This window comes from Bolinopsis microptera, chromosome 11, assembly GCF_026151205.1.
Source record: "Bolinopsis microptera isolate Bmic1 chromosome 11, MBARI_Bmic_1.0, whole genome shotgun sequence".
In the NCBI taxonomy this organism is placed as follows: Eukaryota; Metazoa; Ctenophora; class Tentaculata; order Lobata; family Bolinopsidae; genus Bolinopsis; species Bolinopsis microptera.
In genome coordinates, this window is record NC_087082.1 from 10,740,326 (window position 1) to 10,764,477 (window position 24,152).

At 38.4% G+C, this 24,152-nt stretch overlaps 4 protein-coding genes across 5 annotated transcripts; 1 reads left to right on the top strand and 3 right to left on the bottom strand.

Moving 5' to 3' along the window:
* Window positions 1-156: 156 nt before the first annotated feature.
* Window positions 157-9,565, bottom strand: LOC134822860 (uncharacterized). The gene is made up of 9 exons (XM_063834126.1): window positions 9,400-9,565; window positions 8,856-8,931; window positions 8,642-8,725; window positions 8,367-8,454; window positions 4,610-4,725; window positions 3,984-4,113; window positions 3,533-3,651; window positions 988-1,091; window positions 157-693 (listed from the first exon to the last, which is right to left on the bottom strand). The coding sequence occupies exons 1-9, from the start codon at window positions 9,553-9,555 to the stop codon at window positions 442-444; spliced, it is 1,125 nt and encodes a 374-aa protein (XP_063690196.1). The 5' UTR covers window positions 9,556-9,565; the 3' UTR covers window positions 157-441.
* Window positions 9,566-10,910: 1,345 nt separating this feature from the next.
* On the top strand, window positions 10,911-12,514 carry LOC134823625 (organic cation/carnitine transporter 2-like). Its single transcript, XM_063835158.1, has 2 exons — window positions 10,911-11,869; window positions 11,911-12,514. The coding sequence occupies exons 1-2, from the start codon at window positions 10,911-10,913 to the stop codon at window positions 12,512-12,514; spliced, it is 1,563 nt and encodes a 520-aa protein (XP_063691228.1).
* Window positions 12,515-13,557: 1,043 nt separating this feature from the next.
* LOC134822861 (uncharacterized transporter slc-17.2-like) lies at window positions 13,558-19,162 on the bottom strand. Of its 2 annotated transcripts, none has more exons than XM_063834127.1 (7): window positions 19,059-19,162; window positions 18,531-18,900; window positions 16,485-16,573; window positions 15,677-15,753; window positions 15,356-15,438; window positions 14,689-15,280; window positions 13,558-14,548 (listed from the first exon to the last, which is right to left on the bottom strand). In XM_063834127.1, the coding sequence occupies exons 3-7, from the start codon at window positions 16,560-16,562 to the stop codon at window positions 13,888-13,890; spliced, it is 1,491 nt and encodes a 496-aa protein (XP_063690197.1). In that variant the 5' UTR covers window positions 16,563-16,573; window positions 18,531-18,900; window positions 19,059-19,162; the 3' UTR covers window positions 13,558-13,887. The 2 variants fall into 2 exon arrangements, with proteins under 2 accessions (XP_063690197.1, XP_063690198.1); XM_063834128.1 differs by having other exon boundaries at window positions 13,597-14,548; window positions 18,819-18,900.
* A 541-nt stretch (window positions 19,163-19,703) lies between these two features.
* Window positions 19,704-24,044, bottom strand: LOC134822855 (sialin-like). Its single transcript, XM_063834121.1, has 7 exons — window positions 23,974-24,044; window positions 23,746-23,827; window positions 22,282-22,379; window positions 21,780-21,856; window positions 21,476-21,558; window positions 20,642-21,233; window positions 19,704-20,490 (listed from the first exon to the last, which is right to left on the bottom strand). The coding sequence occupies exons 3-7, from the start codon at window positions 22,366-22,368 to the stop codon at window positions 19,851-19,853; spliced, it is 1,479 nt and encodes a 492-aa protein (XP_063690191.1). The 5' UTR covers window positions 22,369-22,379; window positions 23,746-23,827; window positions 23,974-24,044; the 3' UTR covers window positions 19,704-19,850.
* Between the last annotated feature and the right edge of the window lie 108 nt (window positions 24,045-24,152).

Consider the following 24,152-nt stretch of genomic DNA (forward strand, 5'->3'; position numbering starts at 1 on the left):
TTGATATGCAATACTGGATGAGAGTGATACCGAAGGTGAATGGAAGTTATCTTAGTACTTTAGTAAAATAAACAATCGTAATAAATGAAAAAGGTGATAATTTTGATAAAGTCTCGTTCACAGACACAGAATCTAAAACATACAAAATAAAATAGCGTCTAAATCTACAAATAAAATATCGTCTATGATCTAAATCTAGAATTAAAATAAAATAATCGAATAATGTCACATAAAAGTTCTAAAAATATATCTATGATGTTTGATAAAATAAAACATATCACAGTGATAAATTAATAAATTAGAGTTTGGGCAGTAGCCATTTCAGTCATCATGATAAAATAGGGCGGAAAACAGAACAACGCCCATAAAACAGTGGCCCAAGAATCTGTCAAACAGAATCGAGTAAAAAATAAATCCACTTCCATGACAAACTGGCCTCCGTTATATCCGCTCATAATGCGGTTCCGAGTGCCTGCTAATCCCGGACCCGTTCTGTCCTGGGTAGCTGGACCCTTGCTTGTAGTTATACCGCTCATAGTCCGGCCCGGAATTTGTATCACTTCCGCAGCTGTTTATAGTTTTCATCTTGATATAGCTGTTGTCAGCGGGGCCCGGTTTGGGGCTGTCGCAGTGGTTGGAAGAGTTGAAGCTACGGTACGGGGCTGCTGCTGTGTCTTGGTCCGGGGTTGGCATCTGGAGATTGTAATGTTAACAATTGAGAATATGTTCCGAAACTAAAGTTGTGAAATACCGAGTAACTACCGGTATTGGGGATGATAATATCCTATTTCAAGGGTAACGTTAGATCACCCCTTTATTTCAATGTTTTGAGCGTATATCCCCTTACTCTCAGTGCAATGGGATTCCGCCATACTCGAACATAACAGAATAATCCATATGGTAAAATACCACAATGACCCTAAAAAGCAGTACAGATAATACAAGAAGCGCGGTGTCTAGGAACACACAACGAGATAACCCACTCACTAGCTGACGGAGACAGGCTCTATTACATTTCTTGTAGAAAACAGCTGCAGCCACGCCCAGTATAACCACTGCTGACAGTCCTAAAACTAATGGAGTCCACATCTCTGAAAAATAGTTGGTAAAATATTTGCACAAAAGATTTTAATAAACCCGCGTGTCGCGTATCCTCATGTTTTCATAGTTTATCGGTCGATTAAAGAGTTTGGTTTAAAGACGTCTAGATAACTTAAGTTGTGGATTTTCTTTTTGTTATTATAAATTATAATAATCACTGATAGAAAGAAAACCATCTTGTCGCTAGAGAAGAATACGTAGATGGTAACGACCAAATATGGTATTAATAAATCGTATTTTCAATCGCCTTTTCAACCAACCTTCAATCAACCGATGAAGAAACACTATACATTGTGTTATTCAACCAAAAAAATGGACAGTAGAAAGTTGCTATTCGCTGTATTTGGCAAACTTCTCGATTTCTTCAAAGTGGCGAGGTCCAACAAAAAGCATACAAACTTTTATCGAATACAATAAAATCAAAACATTAAAATGAGGCACATTCTTATCATTTCTTTCATTCCATTATACTCCTGATGCGGTAGCGATGATTTGCCCACACTCTCTTTTATTCTACTGATAAATGCCTCAATAGTCTTGGACCACCTATGAACTTATCATTTGACCAAACAAATGTTAAATTATAATTCTTTGCATACACTTTACAGTTCTTAACGTATAAAAGCACAAAGGTGCACCAAATATGACTAATGATGTACCTAATTGTGATTGTCTCGAGAGCATTACTTATTCTTAAACCAGACACCCCAATGAGCATCCGTGGTTCGGAACAATCGAGTAAATGTTACCTCACAAAAACCGCGTTAAAAGATATGTAGCCTACTTGGCGTTTCTTTTGTGTGTTCTATTAAGCTTAGGCTATAGATTTAACCGGTAAAAGTGAAACATTCAATCTTGCTCACTTGCTGTACCGTTTAACACGTACGTCGCGTATCTTTTGTTTTTTAGTGTCTGTGGACAAAGAGGACAAAAAGGAAAAAAAGGATCAAAAACCCAGAAACCTTTCTTATCTTAGACTGTGAGATGGCGGAGGACAGTGATTCGTTTTCAGACACCAACCCAAAAGTTGACAAAGCTATTGGAAGTGTTATAGCCCTTATCTTTATTGTCGGAATCCTGGGAAACTCCTCGGCATTCTGCTACTTTTTGCAAAAGAGAAAGAGTTGGGTCCCCAACATGAACAAACTCTACATAGTTATCACATCATTTGATATTTTAACTACTCTTTTAACCATTCCAGTGATGATGTCATTGTTTAACCACCGTAAACCCATGCTATTTGAATCTTCTGTATTTTGTGGAGCCTGGACCACCACGCACGTCTTCTTGATAAGGATGTCCATATTTTTAGTCGCTGTCTTGAGCATAACAAGAACAATTGAAATCTGGCCCTTTATCAAGCTCCCTTTCGAACAAGTCAAGCTGTCCTCCATATTTGTGATGATAACAGGATATGGAACTCTAGTGCTCACTCTGGATGGTGCATTCTTTGCTTCTGGCTGGATAAAAGGATCCTACTACCCTACTCTCTGGTCCCACTGCGTGTTCGCAACAACCGAACACGTGCAGTCTCTAAGAGCCAAGACGTTTCTCTTCGTGCTCTTTCAGGTTGAAGTAATCCTGCCTTCTATATTGATCTTCATCAGTCTTGTTGCGTCCACCATATCGCTGATTAAAGGGCGGCGTAGTGTTACAACTGAGAGCGAAAGTGAGGCTCGGCACGCCTCGATTACCATTACGCTTGTTATAGTTGTTTTCTTGTTATGTAACATGCCAACTTTTGTCTACCAATTTCTGTTGGACTTTAAACCATCTTTGCTGGAAGCCAAGACAAGCAACGGAATGTTCAAAAAGTACGGAAACTTGTTATTCCTGTATGTCCCGTATATTCTGAATGCTGCACTAAACCCGTTGGTGTATTGGCTGAGGATGTCCCCATACAGAGAGCAGCGCCGGACATTTGCTAGATATTTAGGGAGTACTCTTAAGTGCTCAAGAGTGAAGCGAAAAGATCATCAGGAGAGATCAGAAAAAGAAGAGATAAAACCTAGAAAGAAGGTTAAATTTAACCTTTAAAAAAGACATTACAATCTCCAGTGTTAGCAAGGCTTGGAACTATTTCTATTTCCTCAAATTCGAACTTGTCATGTGTATCTTGAAAGGATATGACGAAATTTATGTGTTTATGATTATGATTCATCATCTAGTTTAAATATGAACTTTCCTTGAACCTTAGAAATAGAATTTAAGATTTAAGAACCGGGCAAGAAACGTTACTGATTCTAGAGTGCGCTGACTTGTGAACTGTGCTTTTAACTGTTTTAGAAATAAATAACGTCTTATGTTTTGACCATGCTCGATAATATATGACAAACTTAGCTATAGTTTTTTAAAAAGGGTTAAAATAGATTAAATACAAATGCTTCCGACCAGAGTTGAAATTCTGTTAGAATTGAGGATAAAAACATACCCATAACTTTAGTGTCGATCTGCTGAGAGAAGAAAACGCACTCGAACATTGAACTGACAGTAAGATTCTGCTTCATGATAACGAAATTGAGGTTCTCTGGCGATAAATCCTTGATGAAACTGCAAAGATAGGGGTGTCATTATTATTAGCTGTCAGTTTTATGTTTCTTTCAAGTACGTCTGTGTCATTTTAGAAGCGCAATTTGATGAAAAAACATGTTTTATAAAACGAAAATGTTTTTACCACATATATAATGATTATATATAATTTTGATTTACGAGATTCTTTTTAAAAGATTTTCAAATTCATCAAATTTCTGATCATTTATTATAATGATCTGCCAAACAATGTCAACCCATCTCATCGGAAATTTAATGAATTTGAAAATCGTTTAAAAAGAATCTCGTAAATCAAAATTAAGAATTCCACATTGCCCGTACTTCATACTTACTGGCAAAGTACAGTGTGTCTAGAGTACTCTATCGTGATGTTCCATTTCTGAGATTTAGACTCGCTGTTAGGAATTCCAAACTCCAGACTGCTTCCCCGGATATGGGGCCGTATTTTATATTTTGTACAGTCTGAAATAATTGTCACGTGGTTATTTGTCACGTGGTTAATTGTCACGTGGTTATTTGTCACGTGGTTATTTGTCACGTGGTTATTTGTCACGTGGTTATTTGTCACGTGGTTATTTGTCACGTGGTTATTTGTCACGTGGTTATTTGTCACGTGGTTGTTTGTCACGTGGTGATTTGTCCGCGCGGCTCTGCCTTGTGCTGAGACGTGGATTCTGGTTGGGAAGTGAAACAAACACGTGACAGCAGTTAACTAGTCAGCTTCCACTATTGACCTATCAAACCCCAGACTCTCCTATCAAAAATAGATGCTCAACCTCCTCACCAGAATCAAATTAAACATCTATTATTATAGTTAAAGCAACTTCTCACGAACAAACATCACCACCATGGCTACCATTAAATTGGACGTTGATCCAATACTGGAGTGCTTCTTAATAACTATAAAAGAATCTACCGATAAGAAAAAATATCAACCAAACTTAATAAAAATGTGTACCTGAGCAGCCAGCCTCTTTTACGAGTATTTTAATCCCTGAAGGGTCGATATTTCCGTAATCCGTTACATTGTGCAGGCATATGTTAACGAATGTCTTTTTTCCATGAACTCGTTCGCTGAAATTAAAACAAATATAATTTAATCATGATGTCACGATTCATGAATCCTTCCCCTAATTTTAAAATTTCCTTGGAGTAAAAACAAGAGTCTAGTTAAAAAGCCATGTAGGAATCGATTGCTTAGGACTGTGTGAACTATGAAATCCCCATCCTTCAAAAGGTGACGATATTTGAGGTGATCAGGATTAATCAGGTTGTTCCCTCTTATTAAACATTCTAAGATCTGTTCCAGTATTCAATCTCTCTTCGATCCTTTTCTTAAAAATCTTAGTGCCTTGGCCAGTAAAAAGTGCCAAGGATTGAGTAGAAATCCAATACAAGCAGGGTGACACCTTCAACAAAAGCTTAACTACAATAGTATTTATATTTATTATTTATATTGTAGACAATAGAGGCTGTTAGTCCTTGGTCCGGGTATGGGAACGAACAATGGTCCAGAACAAAAGCCTCGTTTTCAGAAATTTACTGGCACTGTAGTGGTTAGTATCATATTTTAAACATGTTTTAAACTAATTAAAACACTACAAATCTATTGCATTTATTGAGGACGTTACAGAAGGAATTGATTTAATATAGTTTGAGAAGTCCTAACTCTCCTCACGTCCGAAAATGTCGTTTCTCTTGTATCAAATATAAGCACAGCTATTATATTCGGTAGAACACAGTATGTATAACCCTGGGCAGTATCTAGATAGCCCGACCACTGTCACGAACAACTGTCTACCAGATCATATTACTGCATAATAACAGTATCCCCTGAATCAAGCAGGGTTCACATTATCGCACGCGAATTTCAATCAGCGGTGGTGTCAAGGCTTATTAAACGATTAAGCAACCTTACGAGATCAGTTCACCACCTCCAGCCGCTGTATTACAACCCAGTCATCCAGCTGATGTATTACAGCCTAGTCCTCCAGTTGCAGTTGATCATCCCCCTTCTACAAGCAGAGTAGCAACTGATAATGCTTCACAAAAAACGAACGACTTAGGCCCTTTGTTTCTGTCTAGTTCTAATGTACCGTCACAATAGTGACTTTAAATATATAATCAAGAGTACTAGCCTGCTGATTTATCGCGGCTGTTCTCATCTGAAACTATGCTTGGTGTAGCTCGTTGGGATAATGGATATAAAACCAAATTATTCTCCCTTCTCTAGGTTACGCTGCATTCGCATGGCAGCATAGAATAGACGAAGCCCAATACATAAAGACCAAGATGCAGGCAATTCAGAGACACGCTAGTATCATGATATCAAGAGGACTCAAAAGCACACCACTAGAAAACTTGGAAATCATGGCAGGAATCAAACCCATTGATCTAAAACTCAAGGAACTGGCCATACTTTCAGCTCGGAGACTCAAAATTAACGGTAATTGGAATTCTAACTACCAGTTTAGCAGAACAGGAAACTGTAAGTCCCATGCATACAATCTGGACAAAGCTATGTCAACCATACCAGCGATGGAATGTAAAATTACGGACATTATCGAAACTACCACAGTTTTGGATCGGAAGTTTAAAACAATAATACAGGAGCGGTCTAAAGCAACACAGCAGGTCGGAATCACCCCAGCAACACATTGGGCTATTTTCACAGACGGCTCAAAAATAGAACAGTTCCCAGGTGCAGGTTACTGTGTAATAAGAAACGCAATCGAGGTCCAGAGACAAAGTTTCCACCTAGGCACTAATGCAACGGTATACCAGTGTGAACTGTTTGCTCTCAACACATCAGCTCACTGGGCAACTATCAATATTTCAGAACCTGGGAGTATAACATTCTTTTCAGACTCACAGGCAGCAATCCTAGCAGTCACACACCACACGGTCACATCTAACTTAGTTCTTGATACCATTAACTACCTTAACAAACTAGGACAAACCCACTCAGTCAATGTCAGGTGGGTCCCAGGACATGCAGGAATTCCAGGAAACGAAAGAGCTGATGAACTAGCCAGAGAAGGATCACTCACAATCGCTCTAGGTCCTGAACCCTTCATCAGCATATCCGAAGGAGCAATTAAGACGGCAGTAAAGGAGTATTTACACGGAATTCATCTTCGTAGATACAGGAACACGGCACTGAGCGAGAAAGGGAAAATACCACTAACAATCCTACTCACCAAATATAAATACAGGAATCTTGGACTTGCAGGAAATCATCAAAGATGGCTAACCTGGCTCTTCACAGGACATAGCCCCCTAGCCTACTTCCAATACAAGGCAAACAATTTCACATCCCCCCGTTGTGAACACTGTCCAGAAGAGGAAGAAACCTCGGAACACTTCATGTGTCACTGTATAGGATACATGACCATTAGGTTAAGAATTTTCGGTAATATATTTCTAACCTGGGAAGACATAGTATCAGCTAGAATTAGTACGGTTATAAAATTTATCGAGGCAACCAATAGACTTTTAAAGGAGGATCTTTTCGAGGATCCCATTAACCACTAATACAAATAGGACATCTTGCAGTTTACTAGGCATTGACTGTCCCTGGAAGTCCCTGTCTCCCCATCGTTAACCCGTAAGGGGTTGCACCAGGGGCGGTGGTAACAGAACTTCAAGACTCTCGGAGTCTGTTGTCGATATCTATGTATAATATATTTATGGTATATAATTTGGGAGTCTCTCTCTCCAGCAGCAGGAGTTGGAGAATGGGGACGCGTTGTGAAAGCCACCGCAAGGAAGGCTTACAGTCGACGCCGACCAATCAAAAGAAGCTCGTTGGGATAGTATAGGAATTCTAGTTCCTATAGTTGGGAATGAGGTAGTTGTCTGTTCACAGATCGCCCTCTAAAAACTTACAAGGAAATATTTCCTGTAGATCCTTGGTATATAAGCAACATTTGACAGAGCTGGTAGACAGGTGTTCGTGGACAGTTGTTCGTGGACAGTTGTCCGCGGACAGTGGTCGGGCTATCTAGATACATGGTTAGTGCGTTTACTCGAGTATTGCAACCCCTGAGCGCTTATTACAAGAACATTGATACCACGATGAATAATGGATCAACTGTTTTACCGATAAAAAGAGATTTTGGAAGATTTTTGAAGATGAGCTTTTCTGCCGTGCCCGTCTCCTAGACAGAAATTTCGCGGTTTGACTGAAATTTTGACCAGTAAACAATTAGTGAGGTCGGTCAGAGTGGCACAAGTCGCCATCAAGGTACTGGAAGCAGTATATCCGGAGAAAACTTTGTAACTTTGATGCAATGAACATTTTTAATATGTCCTAACGGTAGAACATATTCGAATTGCAGCTTTCCGCGACCCAAATTGCACTGTTTTAACTCAATTTTCCTTAAATGACCATCTTACAGGGTCACTGAGGATGGTACAAGACACTATTGAGGTACTCAACGTTCTATCTGTTGAAGTGCAATTTTAAAATTTTCGGCTCATGTCCCAGAATAAATGGGCCGCCATAGTGCCACGAGATTGCCACGAGAGTGCCACGAGAGTGCCACGAGAGTGCCACGGGAGTGCCACGAGAGTGCCACGAGAGTGCCACGAGAGTGCCATCGAGATCCGGATGTATTACCGGTATTTTCAGCGAAATAAAACTCCAAGGATAAACAGGACTTACCCCACACTACTAATACCACTACTAGTTACTACTGCTAGTTTTTACTCACCCCATGTTACAGAGATATCCAGAGAATTCCTGGTCATTCCTCACTACAGACATTACACTGTGGTCTTCTGCTTGAACCGTCATGTTACCTGCCCGGATAAATAAAGTGAGGAAACATTCCTAAAACTCTAATTTGTACATCCCTAGTACAACTTCTTGGTAATTCGGTAATCTGTCGATGGTCACATAACGCTCCTTAACCTAGCGGTTTGTGACCATGTGCCCCCCCCCCCTCCCCGATTGATAAAGTACCCGATAATAACTGAGTAAAAGAACCTTGAAATTTGAGAACATTGTGCTCAACATCCTCGTTGGCGTAATTGCGAGTAAAGACACTGACTCTGCCGAAGTACATCGTATCTGGAGGAGGTGTTAAAATGTTAACAATGTTAATCGTGTTAACAACGTTAAAAAAAGATTGAGATGGCTTTTTAAAAAGGAACTTTGAGAACAGACATGTTAAAAAAGAATTGCAACATGATCAACTTACCGTTTATATAAGTCCACTCTTCAGAAAGTCCATAGTACGGAGCACTCTTTATAGGAATTCTTGTTTGCTCTGCCTCCTGTGTGTACATTGTGTGTACATTGTGTGTACATTGTATGTACATTATGTGTACATTGTGTGTACATTGTGTGTACATTGTGTGTACACTGTGTGTACATTGTGTGTACATTGTGTGTACATTGTGTGTACATTGTGTGTACATTGTGTGTACATTGTGTGTACATTGTGTGTACATTGTGTGTACATTGTGTGTACATTGTGTGTACACTGTGTGTACATTGTGTGTACATTGTGTGTACACTGTGTGCACATTGTGTGTACATTGTGTGTACACTGTGTGTACATTGTGTGTACATTGTGTGTACATTGTGTGTACATTGTGAAGTGAACATACTCATTTATTTTCAATAAACTCTATTGCTCACAGTGCTGACATAATTAAAACACTACAAAGTACAAATCTGTCGCATTTCTTGGGGTAAATAAGAGGGAAGTATGATTTGAGATATTCGAATAAAGAACCCACCGTATCAACTGCGAGGACGAGCAAGTCATCCTCAGTCTTCCCTAGAGGAGTGAGAATCTGATCGTAGCGAGGGTGTGAGTAGAAGTTAGCTACTTTAACCCATCCTCCAGTGCTGGGGGCTATGAGAAGGAACCAGACCGCTACATATGGGAGCATTACATGGGTCCTATCTGGCATTTTGTCATTTTGTGATTAAAAACAAAATTAAATAGTAGTGTAACAAGAAATCATTTAAAAACTGTCATGAATAGTGAGGAATGAGTATAATATGAAGATTGAGAATATTATATGTGGTCTAAAGAACACTGAGTAGCATTGTTCAAATGACATGGCACAGAGTAGAGAGTAAAAATGACAAGCAAACATCTCACTGGCGAGCCACTTTCCATCTTAAGATATTTCATTGTGTTTAAATTAGCGCGGACGTGACGGTCGTTTAAAGCTGCGAAGTTTAAAGTAGAGAGAATAATACCTACCTATTTAATCTCAATATGATTTTACAGACGATGCTCCAATTAATTTACACTATGCTATTCCTGGACGGCTCCAGCTAAACTCACACTTTCACCCAATGCAGCATTGTCCACAGTTTTCCTCACCTTAACTTCATACCAGTTTTATAGCACCTTCTTCACTTCATTCATCCCAGTCACACACGGGCCAGGCCTATCTCTAAATCTAATCAGTGGAAAGTTCTAAGACAATAAATGTTTGTAAACGTACGATTATTATCACCTTTTTGACGAAGATATTTTGATTCACAAATCATTAATCAAACCATCTTTTATCACCTTGAAATTTAGATTCAGTTTTCTCTTGATCTAGTCCTCAACATCCCTATTTACGCTCCACTATTACAAATCTTGAGTCGATATGTCGTCGGTTTTCAATCAGCGATTGGGGTTTATAAATGATTACGCTACTGTAATTTCAACACAATAGTTAATAATTATCTGTAAAAGTAAAACTGATCATTGCATGAAATTTGTATTTTGTCGCCGATAGCAGTTGTTTCTCGTCTACTTTCCAGCAAGTGGTCATAAGTTTGCCAGAAGGTGATTAGTAGCTGCTTAACTTGGTAACCCATAACCCAGCCATAATCGTTCAGATTATTCCGGTCCAAATAAGGTCCGATAAGGCAAATCACAGTCCAAATTAGAGTCACTTATATTAGATAGGATTCAGCGATATTTACATCACATTTCAATGATGTAGGCAGATCAGGCGATGATTTACGCTGGAAGTTACATGGTAGATTATTAAAGGATTTAGCTGTCTTGATCGCTCCCACTTCTGGTTTAGATCTTGGCTCTGAATTGTAAAAACTTTTGTAGAGTATCACGCTTAAGAACATTTTTATGGTGAATCACTGCTCCTTACTGATCACAAAAGTGGAATATACCAGTTCTACACTGACTTCATGATCAATTGTTATTTAAAGCTCTTTGCGGTCTAAATAGTCATGAATAACAAAATTATATCACAATTTAGCAAAAAGCTGTCTTCATACAATGGAAGAATCAGTCGCCGATTCTGAGGGACAGTCGTCGAATCTGGACTTCAAGCAGAAAGCATCCCTATCGCTTGAAGATTTAGTCGATAGAATCTTTCCTAGATTGAACTTGAAGCTTTTCTTACTGTTTCTGAGTGCTCTGAGCACTATTTTCCATGCTGCTGCAGTGACATATGTAACCGCCCTCGCTGGAAACATACCATACAAGGATTGGGTATGTGTTTCAGAGGATTGTGTGTCACTCTTCAGAACCGCATCAGCAGCCGGCTTGGAAGGGGACTTCTTCTCACAGAAGACGATCTGCGAAAACAATTTAGTAGCTGGCACCGATTTTGATTGGACGACTCAAAAGACAACTTTCACGACGGATTGGAACATATATTGCAAGGACGAGGCCAAGTTGTCCCTCATCTCCAGTATCTCCTTTTTTGGAGCTCTCTTTGGTTTACTGTGTTCAACAGCCATATTCGACAGAATAGGCCGGAAAAGAGGTGCCCTCCTAGGCTGTGTTATTGTAACAATGGGAACAGCTGCCAGTGCTGCTGCTCCCAACTACCAGACACTGCTAGTCCTGAGGGTCATATCAGGGTTCGGGCTCCTGATCAACTACACCGGCTCCTACTGCTGGATCATAGAGTTCGCACCCACTCACCTCAGGAACCTTGTGAGTGGGTGCTATAATCTGGGATGGACGTGTAGCTATGTGATGATGGTGGTGCTAGGGTACCTTATAGACAAGTGGGAACATCTCTACCTTGCGGTGGGTGGGCTCTGTGTTTTTAGTTTAGTCATGTTCTTCATTACTCCGCTTCCTGAGTCTGCTCGCTTTCATCTGGTCAGAGGACGGGACGAGGAGGCAAAGAAAACCTTAGAATATCTGTCCAACATCAGTGGGCACCCAATTTCTTTCGGTACCGTTCATCTTGTATACGACAAAAGAGTGCAGAACTACTTGAAGCAGGTCAAAGACTTCATGAAGTATCCGAGCATGCTTAAAGGTCCCTCCTATGTATGGTTGGCTGGTTTCTAGCCGCTCTGATAACCTACGCTTACACGTTCGGATGGAGTAAGATAGGTACTGATCTGTACACCAGCTACATGTCTGCTGCCCTCGGAGGAGGACTTGGATACATCCTCTCTATCCTTGTCTGTCGGGTCCTCGGGAGAAAGCGAGCAACCTTGTTCTTCTTCGGTTCTGTTGCTGTGGTGAATGTCATCGCCATGCTGGATGTGGACCTCTCAGACACGTGGACTTTAGAGCACGTGGCGAGTTTGCTGGGGAATGTGAGTATTCTAGGAGCGTTTGCAATGTTGTATCTCTACACCGGGGAACTGGCTCCAACCTCGCACCGTGGTATGATCATGTGTCTCAGTTCTAGCTGTGCTCGATTCGGCAGCTTTATTGGCCCGTATGTGAGCTTGTTGTACGGGGTGACTGATAGGAAGATCCCTTTGGCTCTGTTTGCTGGTTTGTCCGTGTGTGCGTTTGTGGCAGTCTTGTTCCTTCCTGATACTACTGGAGTTGGGATACCAGAGACACCCAAAGATATTGAGATCGTGAGCGAAGAAAAGAACGGGGTTGATAATGCTTGTAGTCAATAAAGCAATAATGACACATTCATATCACCTTACACATGCACCCTCAGTAGATCTAATTTCAGATGGCCAATCTATAAGTCCATAAACTTGAGAAACTTATTAATTTCAACGTCGATACTTTCAATTGGCATGACCCCCAAACGATCTGACTGTAAGACTTCGTACGAACTGTATCTTATGTAATTGTACATGTATCCTACGTAACATGTAAGTTACAGGTGAACCCTCAAACCTCAGTATTGAATAATAAACAGTCGTTACGTAAGCCAACAGAAGGTCTGTGTCAGATTTGTATACTGTTATTTTAATTTATTTAGATACCTTAGTTCGTATATTTATGGCGGGTAATATCATGGGGGGTAATATTGACTTGGCGGGTTTTATTATGGCGGGTAAAAATATAGATATGGTAGTGTAACCCGCCATAATAAAACGAACTAAGGTACTGTTATTTTAACTTATTTATACCTATCAATTGCAAAGTCGAGATTTTATGTTTAAATGACCCTCAAACTTATTTTAACTTATTTGTATGTATTGTACATATTCATGAAATTTTATTAGTCAAAATTCCTAATGTTTTCCTTAGTATCATTACAAAATACTAGGGATCAGAAAATAATGTACATAATACTAATAGAAAATTTATGGGAATAAAGTGGGACCTAAGTGTCCAATCTAACTCATAATGGGACATTATTTAAAAGAAAAGTTAATTAATTGAAAAAATATGATTGACAAAAATAGGTTGAAGCTGATTCATTTCACGGTGTGAGCTCAGCTTCTAACTACTCACCATTCTACGAATTCGGTAATATTAACCCCCTTTTTTGTCATCTCTACCTAAAATGGTAACAAATGTTATGATCAATATTCGAGTCTCTATAAGTATACTTCGACGTATAATAGATAAGGACACAAACAGATTCAAATAAATTAAAATATAAATCTATTGCATGTTTTTCACAGCAGTCCATACCACCAAAAAGAAACTTCGTAAGTTTCAGATTATTTTGTTATAAATTTCATGGAGCAACACATTTTTTAAAGGGGTTATAAATCAGTAGGAAACAAAACGACATGACGCTATACCGAAATAATTCACATAATAAGTATTATTTATGCAATGGAAATATGGAAGAATATAACGAAAACGTTCTGACAATCAATGACATTTTTTACATGATTCATTTCATATCATATACCTAACACATATTCGAACTTTTCGTTAAAAATTAAAACAATTCCTTTGGACCTTTATAATATTATGGGGCCAGCTACACCTGGCTAAAGCACTTAAACCCCGAGTATCATTTGTCAATTTACAACTCAAATACAAATCAGTTACAAGTCAGAGCCTTGGACAGTGTAATCCTCTAAATACCGAAACCTCGGCTGCTTTCTTCGGCGTAAGCATATAGAAGATCTTCATCCTCCACAGACGTTTCCTTCTCCAACCCATGGGAATTCCAGGGCTGCACCTCAGCGGAACCAAACACACAATATTGGAGAGAGCCAAATACCCAGACTGCTGAAGCCGACAGGAAGGCTATTTTCCACCGTCCATGCACTTTCTCATAATCGTTTGGATCAACATTATTGACAAGGAATCCAACAACAATGGGCCCCATGATTCCAGCTACAGCACTAAGGCCGTTACCAAAACCACAGAGGATCGGAGAAAAGCGAGGAGAGAGATCAACATAGTTCGCATAGTAGCATAGGTTAGCATAACCCTGGAAATACATTGCTATGTTCAAGAGAATCAGGATGGGGACATTGTTCTCACAGTAGGCCATGCCAGTCAAAAGAATGGCCGAAATAACGTGGGAGGTAACACTACACCATTTTCTTGTCCATGTTTTTGACAGAATTTCGTTTCTTACAAGAAGATCAGAAAAGTATCCACCCGAAATGTAACCAATGTAAATCATGACGTAAGGTAGCGAGGCTATAAACCCGGAGTCTTTCATGTTGTACTGCAAAACTTCGATCATAAACTTGGGAATGTCTGACAGTAACATGAAGTACCCATACCTGAGAATTTTGTATTGTAATTCATAATTCGTAAATAAAGGGCCAAAGATTCCTGAATTTGCCTTACATTTAAAAGGTACGAGTAGAAATAGTCATTCCTTGAGATTAACATTAACATAAAAATATTATGATCAACATACCCATTACACATGTGCATGACACAAGTTGACCAAACTCTTCCGCTTTTCAGAATACCTTTCCAGGGTATTTCAGATATCTGAACTGCTTTCTTAGGGACTGTAGTCGCGGCCAAGTACTCCTTTTCAGCGGTGGAAGTCCAGTATGATGTGGCCGGATCATCTCTAACAAAGACAAACCATAGCAGAGCCCATAGTACTCCACAGCCTCCATACACATAGAAAAGACTGGGCCAGCCCCCCAAAAAGCTACCAGAAGCTAACAGTCCAGAAAAAGAGTTCGCCAGGACACCCCCCAGATACTGACCCCCGGCACATAAAGCTATAAACGTGGCAAACTGAGAAGAAGGGGCCCAGTTTCTAATGATGTTCAAGGCCACCGGGAATGTTACACCTTGCCCCAATCCAATGAAAAGACGCAGTGCAATAAACAGCCAAAAGTTGACACCAGAGATAAAAGGACAAAGGAAGGTTGCTAGGATGGCGATGAAGAGGCCGATACCAAAGACTTTGCTGGCCCCAAAATAACAGCAGATCACAGCGCCCGGAAGCTGCGTGGCAAAGTAGCCCCAGAAAAAGGAGCTCAAAATGTAACCTAGGAAAACATGTATTAACCTTTTGTAATGTTAACGGACTTGAGAAATATAGAAAATACAGGATAAATAAGTACCTTGTTGAGCCTGGGACCAACATCTTTTATCATTTGCAGTACAATTTTCTGGTGCAGCCACCATATCACTATCCAACGCGAAACTGAAAAATCATCATTCAATCAAAAATATTTATTATCTTAAATATATGGGTTGTAATGATAAGTGGAATGAACTAGAGCAGTAGTTAAGAACGGAGGTTGACTGGACTACCTGTAGTCAGGAAATCGTGGCTGAAATAGGACAAAATATGAACGAAGAATACAGTTAGTAAAAATGTATAAGAATTGAACATGCCCCTCAACAGAGCTGAAATGTATTTAAATAAGAACACACTGTACCTGACGTTCATACGTAAGATGTAGTCCATTATGAACCCGCAACACACAAGCAAAACTATCACATATCTAAACCAGCCCTGGAGGAAGAAAAAACAGGTTAAACAAAAAAGTAAAATGTGTCTTCTCCTTTTAACCAATCTAGCCGACATGAATAGAAATATGATAATCACACCGTTAAGATGGCGCGGAAAATATTGGGGTCAGTTCGCAGTGTTAAGGTAATTGGTGGTGGGGCTGACCATATTAAAGTATATTAAAATGTAGATTTTTTCCCGATTTAGGGGCGGGGATATACTTTAATAAACCTATATCCCTATCTTTTTTGAGGCCTAAATCAAAAATCGTTGTCCACAATAAGCTTGAAATGCAATTCTTAATCGATTTCGAAACTTTCATGCAAAAATATTGAAAACTGATAGAGTTATCTTAATTTCAAAGAAGTCATTTTGAATAGTATCCCGAACGGCCGAACCGAGATATGTGCAATTTTGTTCATGGAGGTCTTTTTACTTAGTATCCACTATTCAACAGATATTGCGCTATATCTTTCACATAAAGTTAGACTCGTTCAAAAATATTAAAATTTGATCGAATTTTGGGCAAAAGCTTTCAAATTTGGTGCGTATGCCCAAATATGGACATATGATTTTAAGCCATTTTTTGACCAAACTGGATGTAAAAGTGTAAATTCATGAACTAGTCCAAAACAGGCTCTTCTTGCAAATCTAAACGAAGAATATAGCGCGACTAATTTGGGTATATTAAAATAAAATAAAAAATATTAGATAAATAATAACGAATAACTTACAGCAGGTTTAGCTGATGTTTTGTTCTGTGCAAAGTTCTCTTTCCTCCCACCGAGCAAAGGAAATATTTCGCCTTTCATAATATGTTCAACTGAAACAACGTCTATCAGGCGAATCTACAACATCTTTAAGGGGGGTTCAGCCTGAAATTTTGGTGAAACTTGATTCTGACATAGCAGACCAACAAACTAGGACCTGTTACCAAACTTTTGAGGGGGTCCTAGGGCTTTTTCAAAATGTTCAAAATGTTCCCATGAAATTTTTCATGATTTAGGCCTTATGATTTGCCGAAGTCACTTTCGCAAAAATCGCGAACTGGGATATGGGCAGTTTTCTTCATTTTTAGTGGTCTTTTGGCCTTAGTCTCCATATTTCTATAAATTTATCAAGCTATATATCTCAGAGAATGTATAGTTTAGGCTTACCTTTTATAGAAAGTTGGTCTCATTCAAAAATATTGATAATTTATGGCTCAAAATCTATCAAATGTGGTGCGTATGCCCAAAAATGGGCAATAGTTTTTGGCTCATAGCTCAATCATTTTTTGTCTAATTCGGATGAGGATTCATATACGAGTTCAGGGGACCACTAGCTACACGTAGAACACCTAATATCTGGGGATGTTAAGGTAATTTGGCCTAATTGGGCTCAAATATGGGCGCGGCTGCACCACAGGCACCGGTGGGCGGTTGGAGTCCGGTACCCCCTCAAAAGTTTGGTCACGGGTCTTAGTTTGTTGGTCAACTGCTATGTCAGAATCAAGTTTCACAAAAATTACAGGCTGAACCCCCCCCCCCCCCCCCCCTTAAACGAAATAAAATTCTTCATATCCAAGTTATAAACAGCAATAAGGTAAGCATCTGGTCTTCTATTAATTCAAAAAAGTAAAAAGCATTGGCAAGTGATTTAGGGGGAACGACTAACGAGGCATCTGTTGTAAATTCAGTCTGTGAAGGTACAAATCAAACTGACAAAATCTAAGGAATGGTGGCTGGATTTAGATGAGCACTCAATTAGATACTTAGTGCAGAGAGCAGAGAACATGCCTGTTATTGGCTGGTAGTAGTACTACCACTGAATGCAAGTGATATGTGATAAGATAAGAGATATGAGAAAACCTGAGATGATGGGGTTAGGGGGGGGGGCAGCCTGAAATTTGTGTGAAACTTGATTCTGACATAGCAGTTGACCAACAAACTAAGACCCGTGATCATATTTTTGAGGGGGTCCCAGACCCCAAATCACCTTAACATGCCCAAAACCCAAAAACTATATACCCATGTTTGGGCATACGCACCAAATTTGATAGATTTTGGCCAATAAATTGGTCAAATATCAATATTTCAGGCTGGACCCCCCACCCCTAATTTAATACAACGATTCAAAATTGGATCTCAAAGAAACACGACGCCTCATTATCAGGTCATCTTAACAAACTCACATACAACATAATGTAAGATAATACTAGCCTATCAATACTAGCCTAGTATTACGTGATGGGCGCTCAGAATTAAATTTACTCTAATGCGGTTGGTTTCAACTGAGCGAGTTTATGCTTTTGCACAATTTTAACTTTTGCACTGTCTATACTTTCGCAATTCAACTACGATAGTGAAGTCCCGGCCGTAGGCACGGGTTACACTAGTTATAATATACTAGTGTAACCCGTTCCTATAACGGCCGGGACTTCACTATCGCAGTTGAATTGCAAAAGTACAAACAGTACAAAAGTTTAAACGTTGCAGAAATATGAACTCCCTCATTCGAACCGGCCGCATTAGAGTTCCTAACACGTAGCTCTTTACTAATTTTCATGGAGTGATTAAATTTTGTTCGGCTACATGTCATTTAATTATTCTACTGTGTTACTGTTTCAAGGATAACTAAGTCATTATGTAACCCGATTTACGGTCCGTTGAACCTGCACCATGATCATTAGCGGGGGATGACAATTAAGTTTCGTAAAAATAGGAGCGGAACAGATTAATGAAGGAAAAGTGGGTGCAAAACCGTACACCACATACGACTGATACAGCACTCTGATCTACCTTTTTCAAGCTCTGTTCTGTCAGTGCAGTTTCCGGCGGGACCTTTGAAACAGCTTTACTGTATTTAACCTGATCTCAGCTTGTACACTTTCCTGAACGGCAGATTCCACGGTGGTCTGAACAGATTCCAACTGCTTTAATTTACCCTCAAGAAGTTCACTCTGCAGTTTGATAACCAAATTTTGTTGCCGAATAAGAAAGCTCTTCAACTCCGAGCCGCATCTTATTTCATTTTCATAGCTTCTCTGACAAATAGATATTATATAAAATATAAATCGTAAGGAATACCTGATGTTGGTATGTAAAATATAATCCATTGTAAACCCGTAACTCAGCAACAAAACTAGATCTGAACTTTGGGACTGTCACCCTGAAGTGAAAAACTATTAAATTAAGCTTTTTTAGCATCTGCATTAAAAGCTAAGATCTAATGAAATATTATATAAAGAAGATCAAGAGAAGGAAAATTAAAATTCTTCCTTGCTAATGCGGATAAAACTAAATTATTTATCTTTTAGCCGGTCTTACCTTTCTTCAGTGGCAGAACACTAAAGTTTATGACGAATTCATATGAATGATCTTCTTTCATCTTGAACCAGTTGTTTCGGTATGCCATTACTTTTAAACCTCCTACGAAAAGATACCACATTAATTAAAGAAAATAATAGAAAAAACAAATAATATCTGTTTTAACAAACTTGTTGAGTTTTTCTCGTGAAACCAGCTGAAGATCGAAAACTCTAGCAAGGAGTTCGAACAATTGCATAGTCTAATATGAATTTGGAACACTTGGCGAATATTGATAAGCATATTTGTGGAAGCTTTACATAGTGCAAACAACTCTCATAAAATTAAAGCTCGTTATTCACAATAATTAAATTTCATCGTGTGACAAAGAACAAAAACAAGTTTATTTCCTGAGTTTTAAAATCTGCACAAAACATATCTAAATACAATGTGATTCGTCATGACGTAACAAATGAAATCAAAAAATAAAATCAAAAACAATTCATACTTTCTGACATAAATTAGATTTAACAATAGTTGGTCAATTAAAAATAAAGCATAAACAAAGGTACACTCAACAAAACAATCATTCTTCTGAATATAAAAATACTCATACTGTAACCACTACATAATTATAACAAATATCAATTTTAAAACAACAAATAATTACTTTTAGTCACTAGCCAGTGAATGTGTGTAATAGGATGAAAACACTTTATCACCTTATTATTCAGTCAATGAAGAGCTCAAATACATATCAGTTACAAGTCAGAGTCCTGGAAAGTGTAATCCTCTAAATACCGAATCCCCTGCTCATGCTTCGACATCAGTATACATAATATCTTCATCCCTCACAGACGTTTCCTCCTCCAACCCATGGGAATTCCAGGGCTGAACTTCTGCAGAACCAAACACACAGTACTGTACAGATCCAAACATCCAGACTGCTGAAGCCGATAGGAAGGCTATCTTCCAACGTTCATGCAGTTTCTCATAATCGTCTGGATCAACATCGTTGACAAGGAATCCAACAGCGATGGGGCCCAGGATTCCAGCTACAGCACTAAGGCCGTTACCAATACCGCAGAGGATCACAGAAAAGCGAGGAGAGAGATCAACATAATTCACATAATAGCAGAGGTTGGCGTAACCCTGGAAATACATTGTTATGTTCAAGAGAATCAGAATGGGGACATTGTTCTCACAGTAGGCCATGGCAGCCAGAAGAATGGCCGGAATAATCTGGGCAGCAACACTACAAAATTTTCTTGTCCATGTTTTTGACAGTATTCCGTTTCTTATAAGAAGATCAGAAAAGTATCCACCGGAAGTGTAACCAAGGTAAATCATGACGTAAGGTAGCGAGGCTATAAACCCGGAGTCTTTCATGTTGTACTGCAAAACTTCGATCATAAACTTGGGAATGTCTGACAGTAACATGAAGAATCCATACCTGAGAAATTTCGGATTGAATTTCATATTTCGAAAATAAAGGGTTAAAGATTCTTAACTTTTTCTTAAATTTAAAAGTTACGAGTAGAAATAGTCATTCTTCGATATATTAACATTAACTCATTAACGTAAAAAAATTATGATTAACATACCCATTACACATGTGCATGACACAAGTTGACCGAAATCGTCCGCTCTTCAGAATACTTTTCCAAGGTATTTCAGATATCTGAACTGCTTTCTTAGGGACTGTAGTCGCGGCCAAGTATTCCCTTTCAGCGTTGGAAGTCCAGTATGATGTGGCCGGATCATCTCTAACAAAGACAAACCATAGCAGAGCCCATAGTACTCCACAGCCTCCATACACATAGAAAAGACTGGGCCAGCCCTCTAAAAAGCTACCAGAAGCTAACAGTCCAGAAACAGAGTTCGCCAGGACAGCCCCTAAATACTGACCCCCGGAACTTAAAGCTGAAAATGTGGCAAACTGAGAAGTAGGGGCCCAGGTTGCTATGATGTTCAGGGCCACCGGGAATGTTACACCTTGCCCCAATCCAATGAAAAGACGCAGTGCAATAAACAGCCAAAAGTTGACACCAGAGATAAAAGGACAAAGGAAGGTTGCTAGGATGGCGATGAAGAGGCCGATACCAAAGACTTTGCTGGCCCCAAAATAACAGCATATCACAGCGCCCGGAAGCTGCGTGGCCCAGTATCCCCAGAAAAAGGAGCTCAAAACGTAACCTAGAAAAAATATGTAAAAGTTTTAATCTGGAACAAATGCGAATGTATATTGTATAACTCTCACGATATCATTATGTTATAATTATTTTGTTCACAATAATATCTTTGCAATATTTGTACAACGTTTAAGTACAAGGAAATAGTTGGTCACTGGCTATGGGGCCAAGCTTCATCGAATTTAAAAACCGTTTGAGTTTAAAACTGGACTTGAGAAACATAGAAAATACAGGATAAATAAGTACCTTGTTGTTCCTGGGACCAACATCTTGTTTCATTTTCAGTACAATGTTCTGGTGCAGCCACCATATCACTATCCAACGCGAAACTGAAAAATCATCATTCAATCAAAAATAATTATCTTAAATAAGGGGAGGGGGTTGTGAAATGAAATTAGAGCAGTAGTGAGGGACTGAGGTTAACTGGAAATCGTGGCTGTGATAGGAAAAAATATGAACGAACAATACAGTCAGTAAAATTATATAAGAATCGAACAAGCCATCAACAGAGCTGAAATGTACCTAAATAAGAACTTAGAACACACTGTACCTTATGTTCATACGTAGGATGTAGTCCATTATGAACCCACAACACACCAGCAAAACTATCACATATCTAAACCAGCCCTGGTGGAAGAAAAAAAGGTTAAACAAAAAAAAGTAAAATGTGCTTTCTCCTTTTAACCAATAGCCCACATGAATAGAAATCTGATAATCACACCGTTAAAATGGCGCGGAAAATATTGGGGTCAGTTCGCAGTGTTAATGTTTGTTTGTTTGGTGACTGGTTTATTAGCCAGTCAATGTTTACGAATATAATAACTTTATTACTTAATTATAAAATACAAAAATTAAAAAGATGATTTATTGATTTAAACAAAAGATCAAGCACACTGTGCTTCCAGTTAATTTGGTAAAGTGTAAAATACACAATCCATCATCAAAGCACGTGAAAACTGTGTGTGACAATTAATAAAATAATCAACAAATATTAGATAATAATATAATAATATAATAAACAATTATTAGATAATTAATAACGAATAACTTACAGCGGGTTTAACACTTTTAACAGATGTTTTGTTCGGTGCACAGTTCTCCCTCCTCCCACCGAGCAAAGGAAATATTTCACCTTTCATATTATGTTCAACTGAAACAACGTCTATCAGGCAAATCTACAACATCTTTAAACGAAATAAAAGCTCTTCATATTAGTTATAAACAACAATAAGGTAATCTGGGCTTCTATTAATTCAACCGAGCCCTAAACAATCGAATTCGTGTTCTACTAGCCTGTCACGTGACCAAAACAGTTTTTTGCTCAGTGCCCTCCTGTCAAAAGTCAAAAAATTAAAAATCATTGGCGAGTGATTTAGTGGAATCGAGGCATCTGATATCAATTCAGTCAGTGAAGGTACGAATCAAACAGACAGAATTTAAGGAATGATGGCTGGATTTAGATGAGCACTCAATTAGATAATTAGTGCAGAGAGCAGGCCTTTTATCGGCTGGTAGTAGTACTGCCACAGGGTGGTATGTGATAAGATAGGAGATATGAGAAAAATGGAGATGATGAGGTTAAAAAGCAATTATTCAATAAAACAATACAAGATTAGATATGTATCTCAAAGAAACACGACGCCATTTTATCAGGTTATCTTTACAACTTTACAAAATCACACGAAACATAATATAAGACAATACTAGCCTATCATAATAATTATATGGACACGATCATTTTAAGTTGAGGATATTTGTACGAATTAAACAAGAATTGCGCCCGTTGTTTCGTTTGGCGGACGCTAGATTTCCGTTCACTATAACTTAAAGTATTTAAGCTCCAAATAGCTCACTTCATAATAATATTGATAAATTATGCATTAAATACGGGGAACACTCGAAATCCAATTCAATTGCTGTAGAACTTAAATTGTATCTGTAATTCAAGAAACTGTTAGCAATTTAAGTAAACTATATTATATAATACTCGTATACACATCAATACACTAATACACTACGCGTGCCACGTACAAATTGGGCTTACAACTTAATATTATAATATATTAAAATACACTCGCGCCGCGAATTTATTAACCAAAAGCTATCTATAATTCACATCTCCGCAAGCTCAAGCAATCCTCGCGCGCGGATATTTCGTTCTATGGTAACGGACGTAAGGAACACGACATATTTAAACCCACCTAGCTACCGCAATCTCCAAAATCCACTTTTTTCTGCAAAAAACGTCCATTCGTAACCTTTCACTATTGCCTTTTTTTAAAAGGGTGTGAACGGAAAAAATTGCATTTTTGACATTAGTGGCATAAATTTGACGTTTATCACTACTAGAGTATTGTCAAAAGTACTGAAAATCAACCACGTGACCCATACTTCCAATGATGCCCGCAACTATATCAAAAGCATCGGAAAGAAGAATTACTTTAAAAAATCAGTAAGATACAAAAATAAATAAAATATAATAAATAGATATATAAATTGTAAATTGTAAGTAATACCTGATGTTAGTATGTAGGATGTTTTCCATTATAAACCCGTAACTAAGCAACACAACTAGATCTGAACTTTGGGACTGTCACCCTAAAGTGAAAAACTATTAAATTAAGCTTTTTTAGCAGCTGCATTAAAAACTACGATGTAATGACATAATATATAAAGAAGACAATCGAAAGTCTTCCTTGCTAATGCGGATAAAACTAAATTAATTATCTTTTAGCCGGTCTTACCTTTCTTCAGTGGCAGAACACTAAAGTTTATGACGAATTCATATGAATGATCTTCTAGCATCTTGAACCAGTTCTTTCTGTACGCCATTACTTTTAAACGTCCTACAAAAATTAATTAACAAAAATAATAGAAAAAAACAATAATGTCTGTTTTTATCAAACTTGTTGAGTTTTTGTCA

Excerpts from the sequence above, each read along its gene's own strand:
- LOC134822860 (XM_063834126.1), bottom strand. The coding sequence starts at position 9,555 with ATGCTCCCATATGTAGCGGTCTGGTTCCTTCTCATAGCCCCCAGCACT. Across the intron at positions 8,726-8,855 it reads AGAGTGGACTTATATAAACG|ATACGATGTACTTCGGCAGA; the intron begins GTAAGTTGATCA and ends CACCTCCTCCAG. Across the intron at positions 3,652-3,983 it reads AGACACACTGTACTTTGCCA|TTTCATCAAGGATTTATCGC; the intron begins GTAAGTATGAAG and ends CTATCTTTGCAG.
- LOC134823625 (XM_063835158.1), top strand. The coding sequence starts at position 10,911 with ATGGAAGAATCAGTCGCCGATTCTGAGGGACAGTCGTCGAATCTGGAC. Across the intron at positions 11,870-11,910 it reads AGAGTGCAGAACTACTTGAA|GTCCCTCCTATGTATGGTTG; the intron begins GCAGGTCAAAGA and ends GCATGCTTAAAG.
- LOC134822861 (XM_063834127.1), bottom strand. The coding sequence starts at position 16,562 with ATGAAAGGCGAAATATTTCCTTTGCTCGGTGGGAGGAAAGAGAACTTT. Across the intron at positions 15,281-15,355 it reads TTGGTCCCAGGCTCAACAAG|GTTACATTTTGAGCTCCTTT; the intron begins GTACTTATTTAT and ends ATGTTTTCCTAG. Across the intron at positions 14,549-14,688 it reads GTCATGCACATGTGTAATGG|GTATGGGTACTTCATGTTAC; the intron begins GTATGTTGATCA and ends CAAAATTCTCAG.
- LOC134822855 (XM_063834121.1), bottom strand. The coding sequence starts at position 22,368 with ATGAAAGGTGAAATATTTCCTTTGCTCGGTGGGAGGAGGGAGAACTGT. Across the intron at positions 21,857-22,281 it reads TTAAAAGTGTTAAACCCGCT|GGCTGGTTTAGATATGTGAT; the intron begins GTAAGTTATTCG and ends TTCTTCCACCAG. Across the intron at positions 20,491-20,641 it reads GTCATGCACATGTGTAATGG|GTATGGATTCTTCATGTTAC; the intron begins GTATGTTAATCA and ends GAAATTTCTCAG.